General features: G+C 59.5%; 1 protein-coding gene across 2 annotated transcripts in view; it reads left to right on the forward strand.

Annotated features, from left to right (window-relative positions):
• RTKN (rhotekin) overlaps nucleotides 1-14,227 on the forward strand; it is a 102,318-nt gene that overhangs the window by 40,573 nt on the left and 47,518 nt on the right. Inside the window, exon 1 of one of the 2 annotated variants that reach the window (XM_040329237.1) lies at nucleotides 13,795-13,939. The exons of the other annotated variant lie outside the window; for it this stretch is intronic. Within the exon in view, the coding sequence (XP_040185171.1) occupies nucleotides 13,877-13,939 (63 nt within the window). The 5' untranslated portion in view covers nucleotides 13,795-13,876. Of the gene's footprint in view, nucleotides 1-13,794; nucleotides 13,940-14,227 lie in introns of those variants that run through there. 2 annotated transcript variants of the gene reach the window in all.

Genomic DNA, 14,227 nt, shown 5'->3' on the forward strand with positions numbered 1-14,227 from the left:
CTCCCGAGGTGTCAGTATTGGGGAATGTGTGTCAGTGGCGCCCTCTGGTGCTCCCGAGGTGTCAGTATTGGGGAATGTGTGTCAGTGGCGTCCTCTGGTGCTCCCGAGGTGTCAGTATTGGAGAATGTGTGTCAGTGGCGTCCTCTGGTGCTCCCGAGGTGTCAGTATCGGGGAATGTGTGTCAGTGGCGCCCTCTGGTGCTCCCGAGGTGTCAGTATTGGGGAATGTGTGTCAGTGGCGCCCTCTGGTGCTCCCGAGGTGTCAGTATTGGAGAATGTGTGTCAGTGGCGTCCTCTGGTGCTCCCGAGGTGTCAGTATCGGGGAATGTGTGTCAGTGGCGCCCTCTGGTGCTCCCGAGGTGTCAGTATTGGGGAATGTGTGTCAGTGGCGCCCTCTGGTGCTCCCGAGGTGTCAGTATTGGGGAATGTGTGTCAGTGGCGCCCTCTGGTGCTCCCGAGGTGTCAGTATTGGGGAATGTGTGTCAGTGGCGCCCTCTGGTGCTCCCGAGGTGTCAGTATTGGGGAATGTGTGTCAGTGGCGCCCTCTGGTGCTCCCGAGGTGTCGGTATTGGGGAATGTGTGTCAGTGGCGCCCTCTGGTGCTCCCGAGGTGTCAGTATTGGAGAATGTGTGTCAGTGGCGCCCTCTGGTGCTCCCGAGGTGTCAGTATTGGAGAATGTGTGTCAGTGGCGCCCTCTGGTGCTCCCGAGGTGTCAGTATTGGGGAATGTGTGTCAGTGGCGCCCTCTGGTGCTCCCGAGGTGTCAGTATTGAGGAATGTGTGTCAGTGGCGCCCTCTGGTGCTCCCGAGGTGTCAGTATTGAGGAATGTGTGTCAGTGGCGCCCTCTGGTGCTCCCGAGGTGTCAGTATTGGGGAATGTGTGTCAGTGGCGCCCTCTGGTGCTCCCGAGGTGTCAGTATTGGGGAATGTGTGTCAGTGGCGCCCTCTGGTGCTCCCGAGGTGTCAGTATTGGGGAATGTGTGTCAGTGGCGCCCTCTGGTGCTCCCGAGGTGTCAGTATCGGGGAATGTGTGTCAGTGGCGCCCTCTGGTGCTCCCGAGGTGTCAGTATTGGGGAATGTGTGTCAGTGGCGCCCTCTGGTGCTCCCGAGGTGTCAGTATCGGGGAATGTGTGTCAGTGGCGCCCTCTGGTGCTCCCGAGGTGTCAGTATTGGGGAATGTGTGTCAGTGGCGCCCTCTGGTGCTCCCGAGGTGTCAGTATTGGAGAATGTGTGTCAGTGGCGCCCTCTGGTGCTCCCGAGGTGTCAGTATTGGGGAATGTGTGTCAGTGGTGCCCTCTGGTGCTCCCGAGGTGTCAGTATTGGGGAATGTGTGTCAGTGGCGCCCTCTGGTGCTCCCGAGGTGTCAGTATCGGGGAATGTGTGTCAGTGGCGCCCTCTGGTGCTCCCGAGGTGTCAGTATTGGAGAATGTGTGTCAGTGGCGCCCTCTGGTGCTCCCGAGGTGTCAGTGTCAGTATTGGGGAATGTGTGTCAGTGGCGCCCTCTGGTGCTCCCGAGGTGTCAGTATTGGGGAATGTGTGTCAGTGGCGCCCTCTGGTGCTCCCGAGGTGTCAGTATCGGGGAATGTGTGTCAGTGGCGTCCTCTGGTGCTCCCGAGGTGTCAGTATTGGAGAATGTGTGTCAGTGGCGCCCTCTGGTGCTCCCGAGGTGTCAGTATTGGAGAATGTGTGTCAGTGGCGCCCTCTGGTGCTCCCGAGGTGTCAGTATTGGGGAATGTGTGTCAGTGGCGCCCTCTGGTGCTCCCGAGGTGTCGGTATTGGGGAATGTGTGTCAGTGGCGCCCTCTGGTGCTCCCGAGGTGTCAGTATTGGGGAATGTGTGTCAGTGGCGCCCTCTGGTGCTCCCGAGGTGTCAGTATTGGAGAATGTGTGTCAGTGGCGCCCTCTGGTGCTCCCGAGGTGTCAGTATTGGAGAATGTGTGTCAGTGGCGCCCTCTGGTGCTCCCGAGGTGTCAGTATTGGTGGAATGTGTGTCAGTGGCGCCCTCTGGTGCTCCCGAGGTGTTCAGTATTGGGGAATGTGTGTCAGTGGCGCCCTCTGGTGCTCCCAAGGTGTCAGTATTGGGGAATGTGTGTCAGTGGCGCCCTCTGGTGCTCCCGAGGTGTCAGTATTGGAGAATGTGTGTCAGTGGCGCCCTCTGGTGCTCCCGAGGTGTCAGTATTGGGGAATGTGTGTCAGTGGCGCCCTCTGGTGCTCCCGAGGTGTCAGTATTGGAGAATGTGTGTCAGTGGCGCCCTCTGGTGCTCCCGAGGTGTCAGTATTGGAGAATGTGTGTCAGTGGCGCCCTCTGGTGCTCCCGAGGTGTCGGTATTGGAGAATGTGTGTCAGTGGCGCCCTCTGGTGCTCCCGAGGTGTCAGTATTGGGGAATGTGTGTCAGTGGCGCTTTCTGGTGCTCCCGAGGTGTCGGTATTGGGGAATGTGTGTCAGTGGCGCCCTCTGGTGCTCCCGAGGTGTCAGTATTGGGGAATGTGTGTCAGTGGCGCCCTCTGGTGCTCCCGAGGTGTCAGTATTGGGGAATGTGTGTCAGTGGCGCCCTCTGGTGCTCCCGAGGTGTCAGTATTGGAGAATGTGTGTCAGTGGCGCCCTCTGGTGCTCCCGAGGTGTCAGTATTGGGGAATGTGTGTCAGTGGCGCCCTCTGGTGCTCCCGAGGTGTCAGTATTGGAGAATGTGTGTCAGTGGCGCCCTCTGGTGCTCCCGAGGTGTCAGTATTGGTGGAATGTGTGTCAGTGGCGCCCTCTGGTGCTCCCGAGGTGTCAGTATTGGAGAATGTGTGTCAGTGGCGCCCTCTGGTGCTCCCGAGGTGTCGGTATTGGGGAATGTGTGTCAGTGGCGCCCTCTGGTGCTCCCGAGGTGTCAGTATTGGAGAATGTGTGTCAGTGGCGCCCTCTGGTGCTCCTGAGGTGTCAGTATCGGGGAATGTGTGTCAGTGGCGCCCTCTGGTGCTCCCGAGGTGTCAGTATTGGAGAATGTGTGTCAGTGGCGCCCTCTGGTGCTCCCGAGGTGTCAGTATTGGAGAATGTGTGTCAGTGGCGTCCTCTGGTGCTCCCGAGGTGTCGGTATCGGGGAATGTGTGTCAGTGGCGCCCTCTGGTGCTCCCGGGGTGTCAGTATCGGGGAATGTGTGTCAGTGGCGCCCTCTGGTGCTCCCGAGGTGTCAGTATTGGGGAATGTGTGTCAGTGGCGCCCTCTGGTGCTCCCGAGGTGTCAGTATTGGGGAATGTGTGTCAGTGGCGCCCTCTGGTGCTCCCGAGGTGTCAGTATCGGGGAATGTGTGTCAGTGGCGCCCTCTGGTGCTCCCGAGGTGTCAGTATTGGGGAATGTGTGTCAGTGGCGCCCTCTGGTGCTCCCGAGGTGTCAGTATTGGGGAATGTGTGTCAGTGGCGCCCTCTGGTGCTCCCGAGGTGTCAGTATTGGAGAATGTGTGTCAGTGGCGCCCTCTGGTGCTCCCGAGGTGTCAGTATTGGAGAATGTGTGTCAGTGGCGCCCTCTGGTGCTCCCGAGGTGTCAGTATTGGAGAATGTGTGTCAGTGGCGCCCTCTGGTGCTCCCGAGGTGTCAGTATTGGGGAATGTGTGTCAGTGGCGCCCTCTGGTGCTCCCGAGGTGTCGGTATTGGGGAATGTGTGTCAGTGGCGTCCTCTGGTGCTCCCGAGGTGTCAGTATCGGAGAATGTGTGTCAGTGGCGCCCTCTGGTGCTCCCGAGGTGTCAGTATTGGGGAATGTGTGTCAGTGGCGCCCTCTGGTGCTCCCGAGGTGTCAGTATTGGGGAATGTGTGTCAGTGGCGCCCTCTGGTGCTCCCGAGGTGTCAGTATTGGGGAATGTGTGTCAGTGGCGCCCTCTGGTGCTCCCGAGGTGTCAGTATTGGGGAATGTGTGTCAGTGGCGCCCTCTGGTGCTCCCGAGGTGTCAGTATTGGGGAATGTGTGTCAGTGGCGCCCTCTGGTGCTCCCGAGGTGTCAGTATTGGAGAATGTGTGTCAGTGGCGCCCTCTGGTGCTCCCGAGGTGTCAGTATTGTGGAATGTGTGTCAGTGGCGCCCTCTGGTGCTCCCGAGGTGTCAGTATTGGGGAATGTGTGTCAGTGGCGCCCTCTGGTGCTCCCGAGGTGTCAGTATTGGGGAATGTGTGTCAGTGGCGCCCTCTGGTGCTCCCGAGGTGTCAGTATTGGGGAATGTGTGTCAGTGGCGCCCTCTGGTGCTCCCGAGGTGTCAGTATTGGGGAATGTGTGTCAGTGGCGCCCTCTGGTGCTCCCGAGGTGTCAGTATTGGGGAATGTGTGTCAGTGGCGCCCTCTGGTGCTCCCGAGGTGTCAGTATTGGGGAATGTGTGTCAGTGGCGCCCTCTGGTGCTCCCGAGGTGTCAGTATTGGGGAATGTGTGTCAGTGGCGCCCTCTGGTGCTCCCGAGGTGTCAGTATTGGGGAATGTGTGTCAGTGGCGCCCTCTGGTGCTCCCGAGGTGTCAGTGTTGGAGAATGTGTGTCAGTGGCGCCCTCTGGTGCTCCCGAGGTGTCAGTATTGGAGAATGTGTGTCAGTGGCGCCCTCTGGTGCTCCCGAGGTGTCAGTATCGGAGAATGTGTGTCAGTGGCGCCCTCTGGTGCTCCCGAGGTGTCAGTATTGGGGAATGTGTGTCAGTGGCGCCCTCTGGTGCTCCCGAGGTGTCAGTATTGTGGAATGTGTGTCAGTGGCGCCCTCTGGTGCTCCCGAGGTGTCAGTATTGGGGAATGTGTGTCAGTGGCGCCCTCTGGTGCTCCCGAGGTGTCAGTATTGGGGAATGTGTGTCAGTGGCGCCCTCTGGTGCTCCCGAGGTGTCAGTATTGGAGAATGTGTGTCAGTGGCGCCCTCTGGTGCTCCCGAGGTGTCAGTATTGGGGAATGTGTGTCAGTGGCGCCCTCTGGTGCTCCCGAGGTGTCAGTATTGGAGAATGTGTGTCAGTGGCGCCCTCTGGTGCTCCCGAGGTGTCAGTATTGGGGAATGTGTGTCAGTGGCGTCCTCTGGTGCTCCCGAGGTGTCAGTATTGGAGAATGTGTGTCAGTGGCGTCCTCTGGTGCTCCCGAGGTGTCAGTATCGGGGAATGTGTGTCAGTGGCGCCCTCTGGTGCTCCCGAGGTGTCAGTATTGGGGAATGTGTGTCAGTGGCGCCCTCTGGTGCTCCCGAGGTGTCAGTATTGGGGAATGTGTGTCAGTGGCGCCCTCTGGTGCTCCCGAGGTGTCAGTATTGGAGAATGTGTGTCAGTGGCGCCCTCTGGTGCTCCCGAGGTGTCAGTATTGGGGAATGTGTGTCAGTGGCGCCCTCTGGTGCTCCCGAGGTGTCAGTATTGGGGAATGTGTGTCAGTGGCGCCCTCTGGTGCTCCCGAGGTGTCAGTATTGGGGAATGTGTGTCAGTGGCGCTTCTGGTGCTCCCGAGGTGTCAGTATTGGAGAATGTGTGTCAGTGGCGCCCTCTGGTGCTCCCGAGGTGTCAGTATTGGGGAATGTGTGTCAGTGGCGCCCTCTGGTGCTCCCGAGGTGTCAGTATTGGGGAATGTGTGTCAGTGGCGCCCTCTGGTGCTCCCGAGGTGTCAGTATTGGGGAATGTGTGTCAGTGGCGCCCTCTGGTGCTCCCGAGGTGTCAGTATTGGAGAATGTGTGTCAGTGGCGCCCTCTGGTGCTCCCGAGGTGTCAGTATTGGGGAATGTGTGTCAGTGGCGCCCTCTGGTGCTCCCGAGGTGTCAGTATTGGGGAATGTGTGTCAGTGGCGCCCTCTGGTGCTCCCGAGGTGTCAGTATTGGGGAATGTGTGTCAGTGGCGCCCTCTGGTGCTCCCGAGGTGTCAGTATTGGAGAATGTGTGTCAGTGGCGCCCTCTGGTGCTCCCGAGGTGTCAGTATTGGAGAATGTGTGTCAGTGGCGCCCTCTGGTGCTCCCGAGGTGTCAGTATTGGGGAATGTGTGTCAGTGGCGCCCTCTGGTGCTCCCGAGGTGTCAGTATTGGGGAATGTGTGTCAGTGGCGCCCTCTGGTGCTCCCGAGGTGTCAGTATTGGGGAATGTGTGTCAGTGGCGCTTTCTGGTGCTCCCGAGGTGTCAGTATTGGGGAATGTGTGTCAGTGGCGCCCTCTGGTGCTCCCGAGGTGTCAGTATTGGAGAATGTGTATCAGTGGCGCCCTCTGGTGCTCCCGAGGTGTCAGTATTGGGGAATGTGTGTCAGTGGCGCTTTCTGGTGCTCCCGAGGTGTCAGTATTGGGGAATGTGTGTCAGTGGCGCCCTCTGGTGCTCCCGAGGTGTCAGTATTGGGGAATGTGTGTCAGTGGCGCTTTCTGGTGCTCCCGAGGTGTCAGTATTGGGGAATGTGTGTCAGTGGCGCCCTCTGGTGCTCCCGAGGTGTCAGTATTGGGGAATGTGTGTCAGTGGCGCTTTCTGGTGCTCCCGAGGTGTCAGTATTGGGGAATGTGTGTCAGTGGCGCCCTCTGGTGCTCCCGAGGTGTCAGTATTGGGGAATGTGTGTCAGTGGCGCCCTCTGGTGCTCCCGAGGTGTCAGTATTGGGGAATGTGTGTCAGTGGCGCCCTCTGGTGCTCCCGAGGTGTCAGTATTGGGGAATGTGTGTCAGTGGCGCCCTCTGGTGCTCCCGAGGTGTCGGTATTGGGGAATGTGTGTCAGTGGCGCCCTCTGGTGCTCCCGAGGTGTCAGTATTGGAGAATGTGTGTCAGTGGCGCCCTCTGGTGCTCCCGAGGTGTCAGTATTGGAGAATGTGTGTCAGTGGCGCCCTCTGGTGCTCCCGAGGTGTCAGTATTGGGGAATGTGTGTCAGTGGCGCCCTCTGGTGCTCCCGAGGTGTCAGTATTGGAGAATGTGTGTCAGTGGCGCCCTCTGGTGCTCCCGAGGTGTCGGTATTGGACAATGTGTGTCATTTGCGCCCTCTGGTGCTCCCGAGGTGTCAGTATCGGGGAATGTGTGTCAGTGGCGCCCTCTGGTGCTCCCGAGGTGTCAGTATTGGGGAATGTGTGTCAGTGGCGCCCTCTGGTGCTCCCGAGGTGTCAGTATTGGAGAATGTGTGTCAGTGGCGCCCTCTGGTGCTCCCGAGGTGTCAGTATCGGAGAATGTGTGTCAGTGGCGCCCTCTGGTGCTCCCGAGGTGTCAGTATCGGAGAATGTGTGTCAGTGGCGCCCTCTGGTGCTCCCGAGGTGTCAGTATTGGGGAATGTGTGTCAGTGGCGCCCTCTGGTGCTCCCGAGGTGTCAGTATTGGGGAATGTGTGTCAGTGGCGCCCTCTGGTGCTCCCGAGGTGTCAGTATTGGGGAATGTGTGTCAGTGGCGCCCTCTGGTGCTCCCGAGGTGTCAGTATTGGGGAATGTGTGTCAGTGGCGCCCTCTGGTGCTCCCGAGGTGTCAGTAATGGAGAATGTGTGTCAGTGGCGCCCTCTGGTGCTCCCGAGGTGTCGGTATTGGGGAATGTGTGTCAGTGGCGCCCTCTGGTGCTCCCGAGGTGTCAGTATTGGAGAATGTGTGTCAGTGGCGCCCTCTGGTGCTCCCGAGGTGTCAGTATTGGGGAATGTGTGTCAGTGGCGCCCTCTGGTGCTCCCGAGGTGTCAGTATTGGAGAATGTGTGTCGGTGGCGCCCTCTGGTGCTCCCGAGGTGTCAGTATTGGGGAATGTGTGTCAGTGGCGCCCTCTGGTGCTCCCGAGGTGTCAGTATTGGGGAATGTGTGTCAGTGGCGCCCTCTGGTGCTCCCGAGGTGTCAGTATTGGGGAATGTGTGTCAGTGGCGCCCTCTGGTGCTCCCGAGGTGTCAGTATTGGAGAATGTGTGTCAGTGGCGCCCTCTGGTGCTCCCGAGGTGTCAGTATTGGGGAATGTGTGTCAGTGGCGCCCTCTGGTGCTCCCGAGGTGTCGGTATTGGGGAATGTGTGTCAGTGGCGCTTTCTGGTGCTCCCGAGGTGTCAGTATTGGGGAATGTGTGTCAGTGGCACCCTCTGGTGCTCCCGAGGTGTCAGTATTGGGGAATGTGTGTCAGTGGCGCCCTCTGGTGCTCCCGAGGTGTCAGTATTGGAGAATGTGTGTCAGTGGCGCCCTCTGGTGCTCCCGAGGTGTCAGTATTGGAGAATGTGTGTCAGTGGCGCCCTCTGGTGCTCCCGAGGTGTCAGTATTGGGGAATGTGTGTCAGTGGCGTCCTCTGGTGCTCCCGAGGTGTCAGTATTGGGGAATGTGTGTCGGTGGCGCCCTCTGGTGCTCCCGAGGTGTCGGTATTGGGGAATGTGTGTCAGTGGCGCCCTCTGGTGCTCCCGAGGTGTCAGTATTGGGGAATGTGTGTCAGTGGCGCCCTCTGGTGCTCCCGAGGTGTCAGTATCGGGGAATGTGTGTCAGTGGCGCTTTCTGGTGCTCCCGAGGTGTCAGTATTGGGGAATGTGTGTCAGTGGCGCCCTCTGGTGCTCCCGAGGTGTCAGTATTGGGGAATGTGTGTCAGTGGCGCCCTCTGGTGCTCCCGAGGTGTCAGTATTGGAGAATGTGTGTCAGTGGCGCCCTCTGGTGCTCCCGAGGTGTCAGTATTGGAGAATGTGTGTCAGTGGCGCCCTCTGGTGCTCCCGAGGTGTCAGTATTGGAGAATGTGTGTCAGTGGCGCCCTCTGGTGCTCCCGAGGTGTCAGTATTGGGGAATGTGTGTCAGTGACGCCCTCTGGTGCTCCCGAGGTGTCAGTATTGGAGAATGTGTGTCAGTGGCGCCCTCTGGTGCTCCCGAGGTGTCAGTATCGGAGAATGTGTGTCAGTGGCGCCCTCTGGTGCTCCCGAGGTGTCGGTATTGGAGAATGTGTGTCAGTGGCGCCCTCTGGTGCTCCCGAGGTGTCAGTATTGGGGAATGTGTGTCAGTGGCGCCCTCTGGTGCTCCCGAGGTGTCAGTATTGGGGAATGTGTGTCAGTGACGCCCTCTGGTGCTCCCGAGGTGTCAGTATTGGAGAATGTGTGTCAGTGGCGCCCTCTGGTGCTCCCGAGGTGTCAGTATTGGGGAATGTGTGTCAGTGGCGCCCTCTGGTGCTCCCGAGGTGTCAGTATTGGAGAATGTGTGTCAGTGGCGCCCTCTGGTGCTCCCGATGTGTCAGTATTGGGGAATGTGTGTCAGTGGCGCTCTCTGGTGCTCCCGAGGTGTCAGTATTGGTGGAATGTGTGTCAGTGGCGCCCTCTGGTGCTCCCGAGGTGTCAGTATTGGGGAATGTGTGTCAGTGGCGCCCTCTGGTGCTCCCGAGGTGTCAGTATTGGGGAATGTGTGTCAGTGGCGCCCTCTGGTGCTCCCGAGGTGTCAGTATTGGAGAATGTGTGTCAGTGGCGCCCTCTGGTGCTCCCGAGGTGTCAGTATTGGAGAATGTGTGTCAGTGGCGCCCTCTGGTGCTCCCGAGGTGTCAGTATTGGGGAATGTGTGTCAGTGGCGCCCTCTGGTGCTCCCAAGGTGTCAGTATTGGAGAATGTGTGTCAGTGGCGCCCTCTGGTGCTCCCGAGGTGTCAGTATTGTGGAATGTGTGTCAGTGGCGCCCTCTGGTGCTCCCGAGGTGTCAGTATTGGGGAATGTGTGTCAGTGGCGCCCTCTGGTGCTCCCGAGGTGTCAGTATTGGAGAATGTGTGTCAGTGGCGCCCTCTGGTGCTCCCGAGGTGTCACTATCGGGGAATTTGTGTCAGTGGCGCCCTCTGGTGCTCCCGAGGTGTCAGTATTGGAGAATGTGTGTCAGTGGCGTCCTCTGGTGCTCCCGAGGTGTCAGTATTGGGGAATGTGTGTCAGTGGCGCCCTCTGGTGCTCCCGAGGTGTCAGTATTGGAGAATGTGTGTCAGTGGCGTCCTCTGGTGCTCCCGAGGTGTCAGTATTGGAGAATGTGTGTCAGTGGCGCCCTCTGGTGCTCCCGAGGTGTCAGTATTGGGGAATGTGTGTCAGTGGCGCCCTCTGGTGCTCCCGAGGTGTCAGTATTGGAGAATGAGTGTCAGTGGCGCCCTCTGGTGCTCCCGAGGTGTCAGTATTGGGGAATGTGTGTCAGTGGCGCCCTCTGGTGCTCCCGAGGTGTCAGTATTGGGGAATGTGTGTCAGTGGCGCCCTCTGGTGCTCCCGAGGTGTCAGTATTGGGGAATGTGTGTCAGTGGCGCCCTCTGGTGCTCCCGAGGTGTCAGTATTGGGGAATGTGTGTCAGTGGCGCCCTCTGGTGCTCCCGAGGTGTCAGTATTGGGGAATGTGTGTCAGTGGCGCCCTCTGGTGCTCCCGAGGTGTCAGTATTGGGGAATGTGTGTCAGTGGCGCCCTCTGGTGCTCCCGAGGTGTCAGTATTGGAGAATGTGTGTCAGTGGCGCCCTCTGGTGCTCCCGAGGTGTCAGTATTGGGGAATGTGTGTCAGTGGCGCCCTCTGGTGCTCCCGAGGTGTCAGTATTGGGGAATGTGTGTCAGTGGCGCCCTCTGGTGCTCCCGAGGTGTCAGTATTGGGGAATGTGTGTCAGTGGCGCCCTCTGGTGCTCCCGAGGTGTCAGTATTGGGGAATGTGTGTCAGTGGCGCCCTCTGGTGCTCCCGAGGTGTCGGTATTGGGGAATGTGTGTCAGTGGCGCCCTCTGGTGCTCCCGAGGTGTCGGTATTGGGGAATGTGTGTCAGTGGCGCCCTCTGGTGCTCCCGAGGTGTCAGTATTGGGGAATGTGTGTCAGTGGCGCCCTCTGGTGCTCCCGAGGTGTCAGTATTGGAGAATGTGTGTCAGTGGCGCCCTCTGGTGCTCCCGAGGTGTCAGTATTGGAGAATGTGTGTCAGTGGCGCCCTCTGGTGCTCCCGAGGTGTCAGTATTGGGGAATGTGTGACAGTGGCGCCCTCTGGTGCTCCCGAGGTGTCGGTATTGGGGAATGTGTGTCAGTGGCGCCCTCTGGTGCTCCCGAGGTGTCGGTATTGGACAATGTGTGTCAGTGGCGCCCTCTGGTGCTCCCGAGGTGTCAGTATCGGAGAATGTGTGTCAGTGGCGCCCTCTGGTGCTCCCGAGGTGTCAGTATTGGGGAATGTGTGTCAGTGGCGCCCTCTGGTGCTCCCGAGGTGTCAGTATTGGAGAATGTGTGTCAGTGGCGCCCTCTGGTGCTCCCGAGGTGTCAGTATTGGAGAATGTGTGTCAGTGGCGCCCTCTGGTGCTCCCGAGGTGTCAGTATTGGGGAATGTGTGTCAGTGGCGCCCTCTGGTGCTCCCGAGGTGTCAGTATTGGAGAATGTGTGTCAGTGGCGCCCTCTGGTGCTCCCGAGGTGTCAGTATTGGGGAATGTGTGTCAGTGGCGTCCTCTGGTGCTCCCGAGGTGTCAGTATTGGAGAATGTGTGTCAGTGGCGCCCTCTGGTGCTCCCGAGGTGTCAGTATTGGGGAATGTGTGTCAGTGGCGCCCTCTGGTGCTCCCGAGGTGTCAGTATTGGGGAATGTGTGTCAGTGGCGCCCTCTGGTGCTCCCGAGGTGTCAGTATTGGGGAATGTGTGTCAGTGGCGCCCTCTGGTGCTCCCGAGGTGTCGGTATTGGAGAATGTGTGTCAGTGGCGCCCTCTGGTGCTCCCGAGGTGTCGGTATTGGGGAATGTGTGTCAGTGGCGCCCTCTGGTGCTCCCGAGGTGTCAGTATTGGGGAATGTGTGTCAGTGGCGCCCTCTGGTGCTCCCGAGGTGTCAGTATTGGAGAATGTGTGTCAGTGGCGCCCTCTGGTGCTCCCGAGGTGTCAGTATTGGGGAATGTGTGTCAGTGGCGCCCTCTGGTGCTCCCGAGGTGTCAGTATTGGAGAATGTGTGTCAGTGGCGCCCTCTGGTGCTCCCGAGGTGTCAGTATTGGGGAATGTGTGTCAGTGGCGCCCTCTGGTGCTCCCGAGGTGTCAGTATTGGGGAATGTGTGTCAGTGGCGCCCTCTGGTGCTCCCGAGGTGTCAGTATTGGAGAATGTGTGTCAGTGGCGCCCTCTGGTGCTCCCGAGGTGTCAGTATTGGGGAATGTGTGTCAGTGGCGCCCTCTGGTGCTCCCGAGGTGTCAGTATCGGGGAATGTGTGTCAGTGGCGCCCTCTGGTGCTCCCGAGGTGTCAGTATTGGGGAATGTGTGTCAGTGGCGCCCTCTGGTGCTCCCGAGGTGTCAGTATTGGGGAATGTGTGTCAGTGGCGCCCTCTGGTGCTCCCGAGGTGTCAGTATCGGAGAATGTGTGTCAGTGGCGCCCTCTGGTGCTCCCGAGGTGTCAGTATTGGAGAATGTGTGTCAGTGGCGCCCTCTGGTGCTCCCGAGGTGTCAGTATTGGGGAATGTGTGTCAGTGGCACCCTCTGGTGCTCCCGAGGTGTCAGTATCGGAGAATGTGTGTCAGTGGCGCCCTCTGGTGCTCCCGAGGTGTCAGTATCGGGGAATGTGTGTCAGTGGCGCCCTCTGGTGCTCCCGAGGTGTCAGTATCGGGGAATGTGTGTCAGTGGCGCCCTCTGGTGCTCCCGAGGTGTCAGTATTGGGGAATGTGTGTCAGTGGCGCCCTCTGGTGCTCCCGAGGTGTCAGTATTGTGGAATGTGTGTCAGTGGCGCCCTCTGGTGCTCCCGAGGTGTCAGTATTGGAGAATGTGTGTCAGTGGCGCCCTCTGGTGCTCCCGAGGTGTCAGTATTGGGGAATGTGTGTCAGTGGCGCCCTCTGGTGCTCCCGAGGTGTCAGTATTGTGGAATGTGTGTCAGTGGCGCCCTCTGGTGCTCCCGAGGTGTCAGTATTGGAGAATGTGTGTCAGTGGCGCCCTCTGGTGCTCCCGAGGTGTCAGTATTGGGGAATGTGTGTCAGTGGCGCCCTCTGGTGCTCCCGAGGTGTCAGTATTGGGGAATGTGTGTCAGTGGCGCCCTCTGGTGCTCCCGAGGTGTCAGTATTGGGGAATGTGTGTCAGTGGCGCCCTCTGGTGCTCCCGAGGTGTCAGTATTGTGGAATGTGTGTCAGTGGCGCCCTCTGGTGCTCCCGAGGTGTCAGTATTGGAGAATGTGTGTCAGTGGCGCCCTCTGGTGCTCCCGAGGTGTCAGTATTGGGGAATGTGTGTCAGTGGCGCCCTCTGGTGCTCCCGAGGTGTCAGTATTGGAGAATGTGTGTCAGTGGCGCCCTCTGGTGCTCCCGAGGTGTCGGTATTGGAGAATGTGTGTCAGTGGCGCCCTCTGGTGCTCCCGAGGTGTCAGTATTGGGGAATGTGTGTCAGTGGCGCCCTCTGGTGCTCCCGAGGTGTCAGTATCGGGGAATGTGTGTCAGTGGCGTCCTCTGGTGCTCCCGAGGTGTCAGTATCGGGGAATGTGTGTCAGTGGCGCCCTCTGGTGCTCCCGAGGTGTCAGTATTGGGGAATGTGTGTCGGTGGCGCCCTCTGGTGCTCCCGAGGTGTCAGTATTGGGGAATGTGTGTCAGTGGCGCCCTCTGGTGCTCCCGAGGTGTCGGTGTTCAGTATCTTCTCATCTCCCTCTGGTTATAGGGCACATTACTATGTTTTGGTTTGGGGCCCCTGTGGCCCCCGGGGGATTTTCCTGGTGGCCCCCCCAGGGCCGTCTTAATAGCATCATGGGCCCCTGGGCAAAGTAACGCTCTGGGGCCCCTACAATGGAGGTAAGTAGGGGGTGGGGGGATATTTATGGTGTTGGGGGGTCAGAGTGCTGGGGGGATATCTGGGTGTAGAGGGGCAGCCCGGGCTCAAGGACCAGCTGCTTTGGGGAAAGGGCAGGGGCCCCCCATGCAGCTGGGGCCCCTGGGCAGTGCCCAGTGTGCCCTCTCATTATGACAGCCCTGCCCCCCCAGTATTGAAGTGTAGTTGGGAGTCCCCTCCCCCGTCCGTCTCTCCTTCGGTTTCCTTGTCTTTCTATGAAGTATTTGGGGGCCCCGTAGAATCACGTTTGGCCCCAGCGGTTCTCCTTTGAGTCCTCCTCACTAGGACCCGTCTGGTAATATGTGTTGGGGGCCCCGGGGCGTCACGTGTGGCCCCAGCTGTGCCCTGGAAGCGGAGTGTGTGGTGAGTCAGGGAGGGGGGTGGCGGCTTCTCCCATGAATGGGGGTCTGTGAGAGGAGGAAGAGCCGGGAGAGGCGGAAGGAACAGGAGAGAGAGGAAGACGGAGGGAGAGAGACGTGGACAGGAGGGAGCCGGGAGGGGGGACTGAGACCGCGACTGAGACCGCGACTGAGGACACTGGAGACCGGGACCATGAGAGACCGGGACTGAGACCGGGACTAGGGACACACCGGAGACCGGGACTGAGACCGGGACTGAGACCGGGACTACGAGAGACCGGGACTGAGGATA

The sequence above is a fragment of the Rana temporaria genome, chromosome 1, assembly GCF_905171775.1.
Source record: "Rana temporaria chromosome 1, aRanTem1.1, whole genome shotgun sequence".
In the NCBI taxonomy this organism is placed as follows: Eukaryota; Metazoa; Chordata; class Amphibia; order Anura; family Ranidae; genus Rana; species Rana temporaria.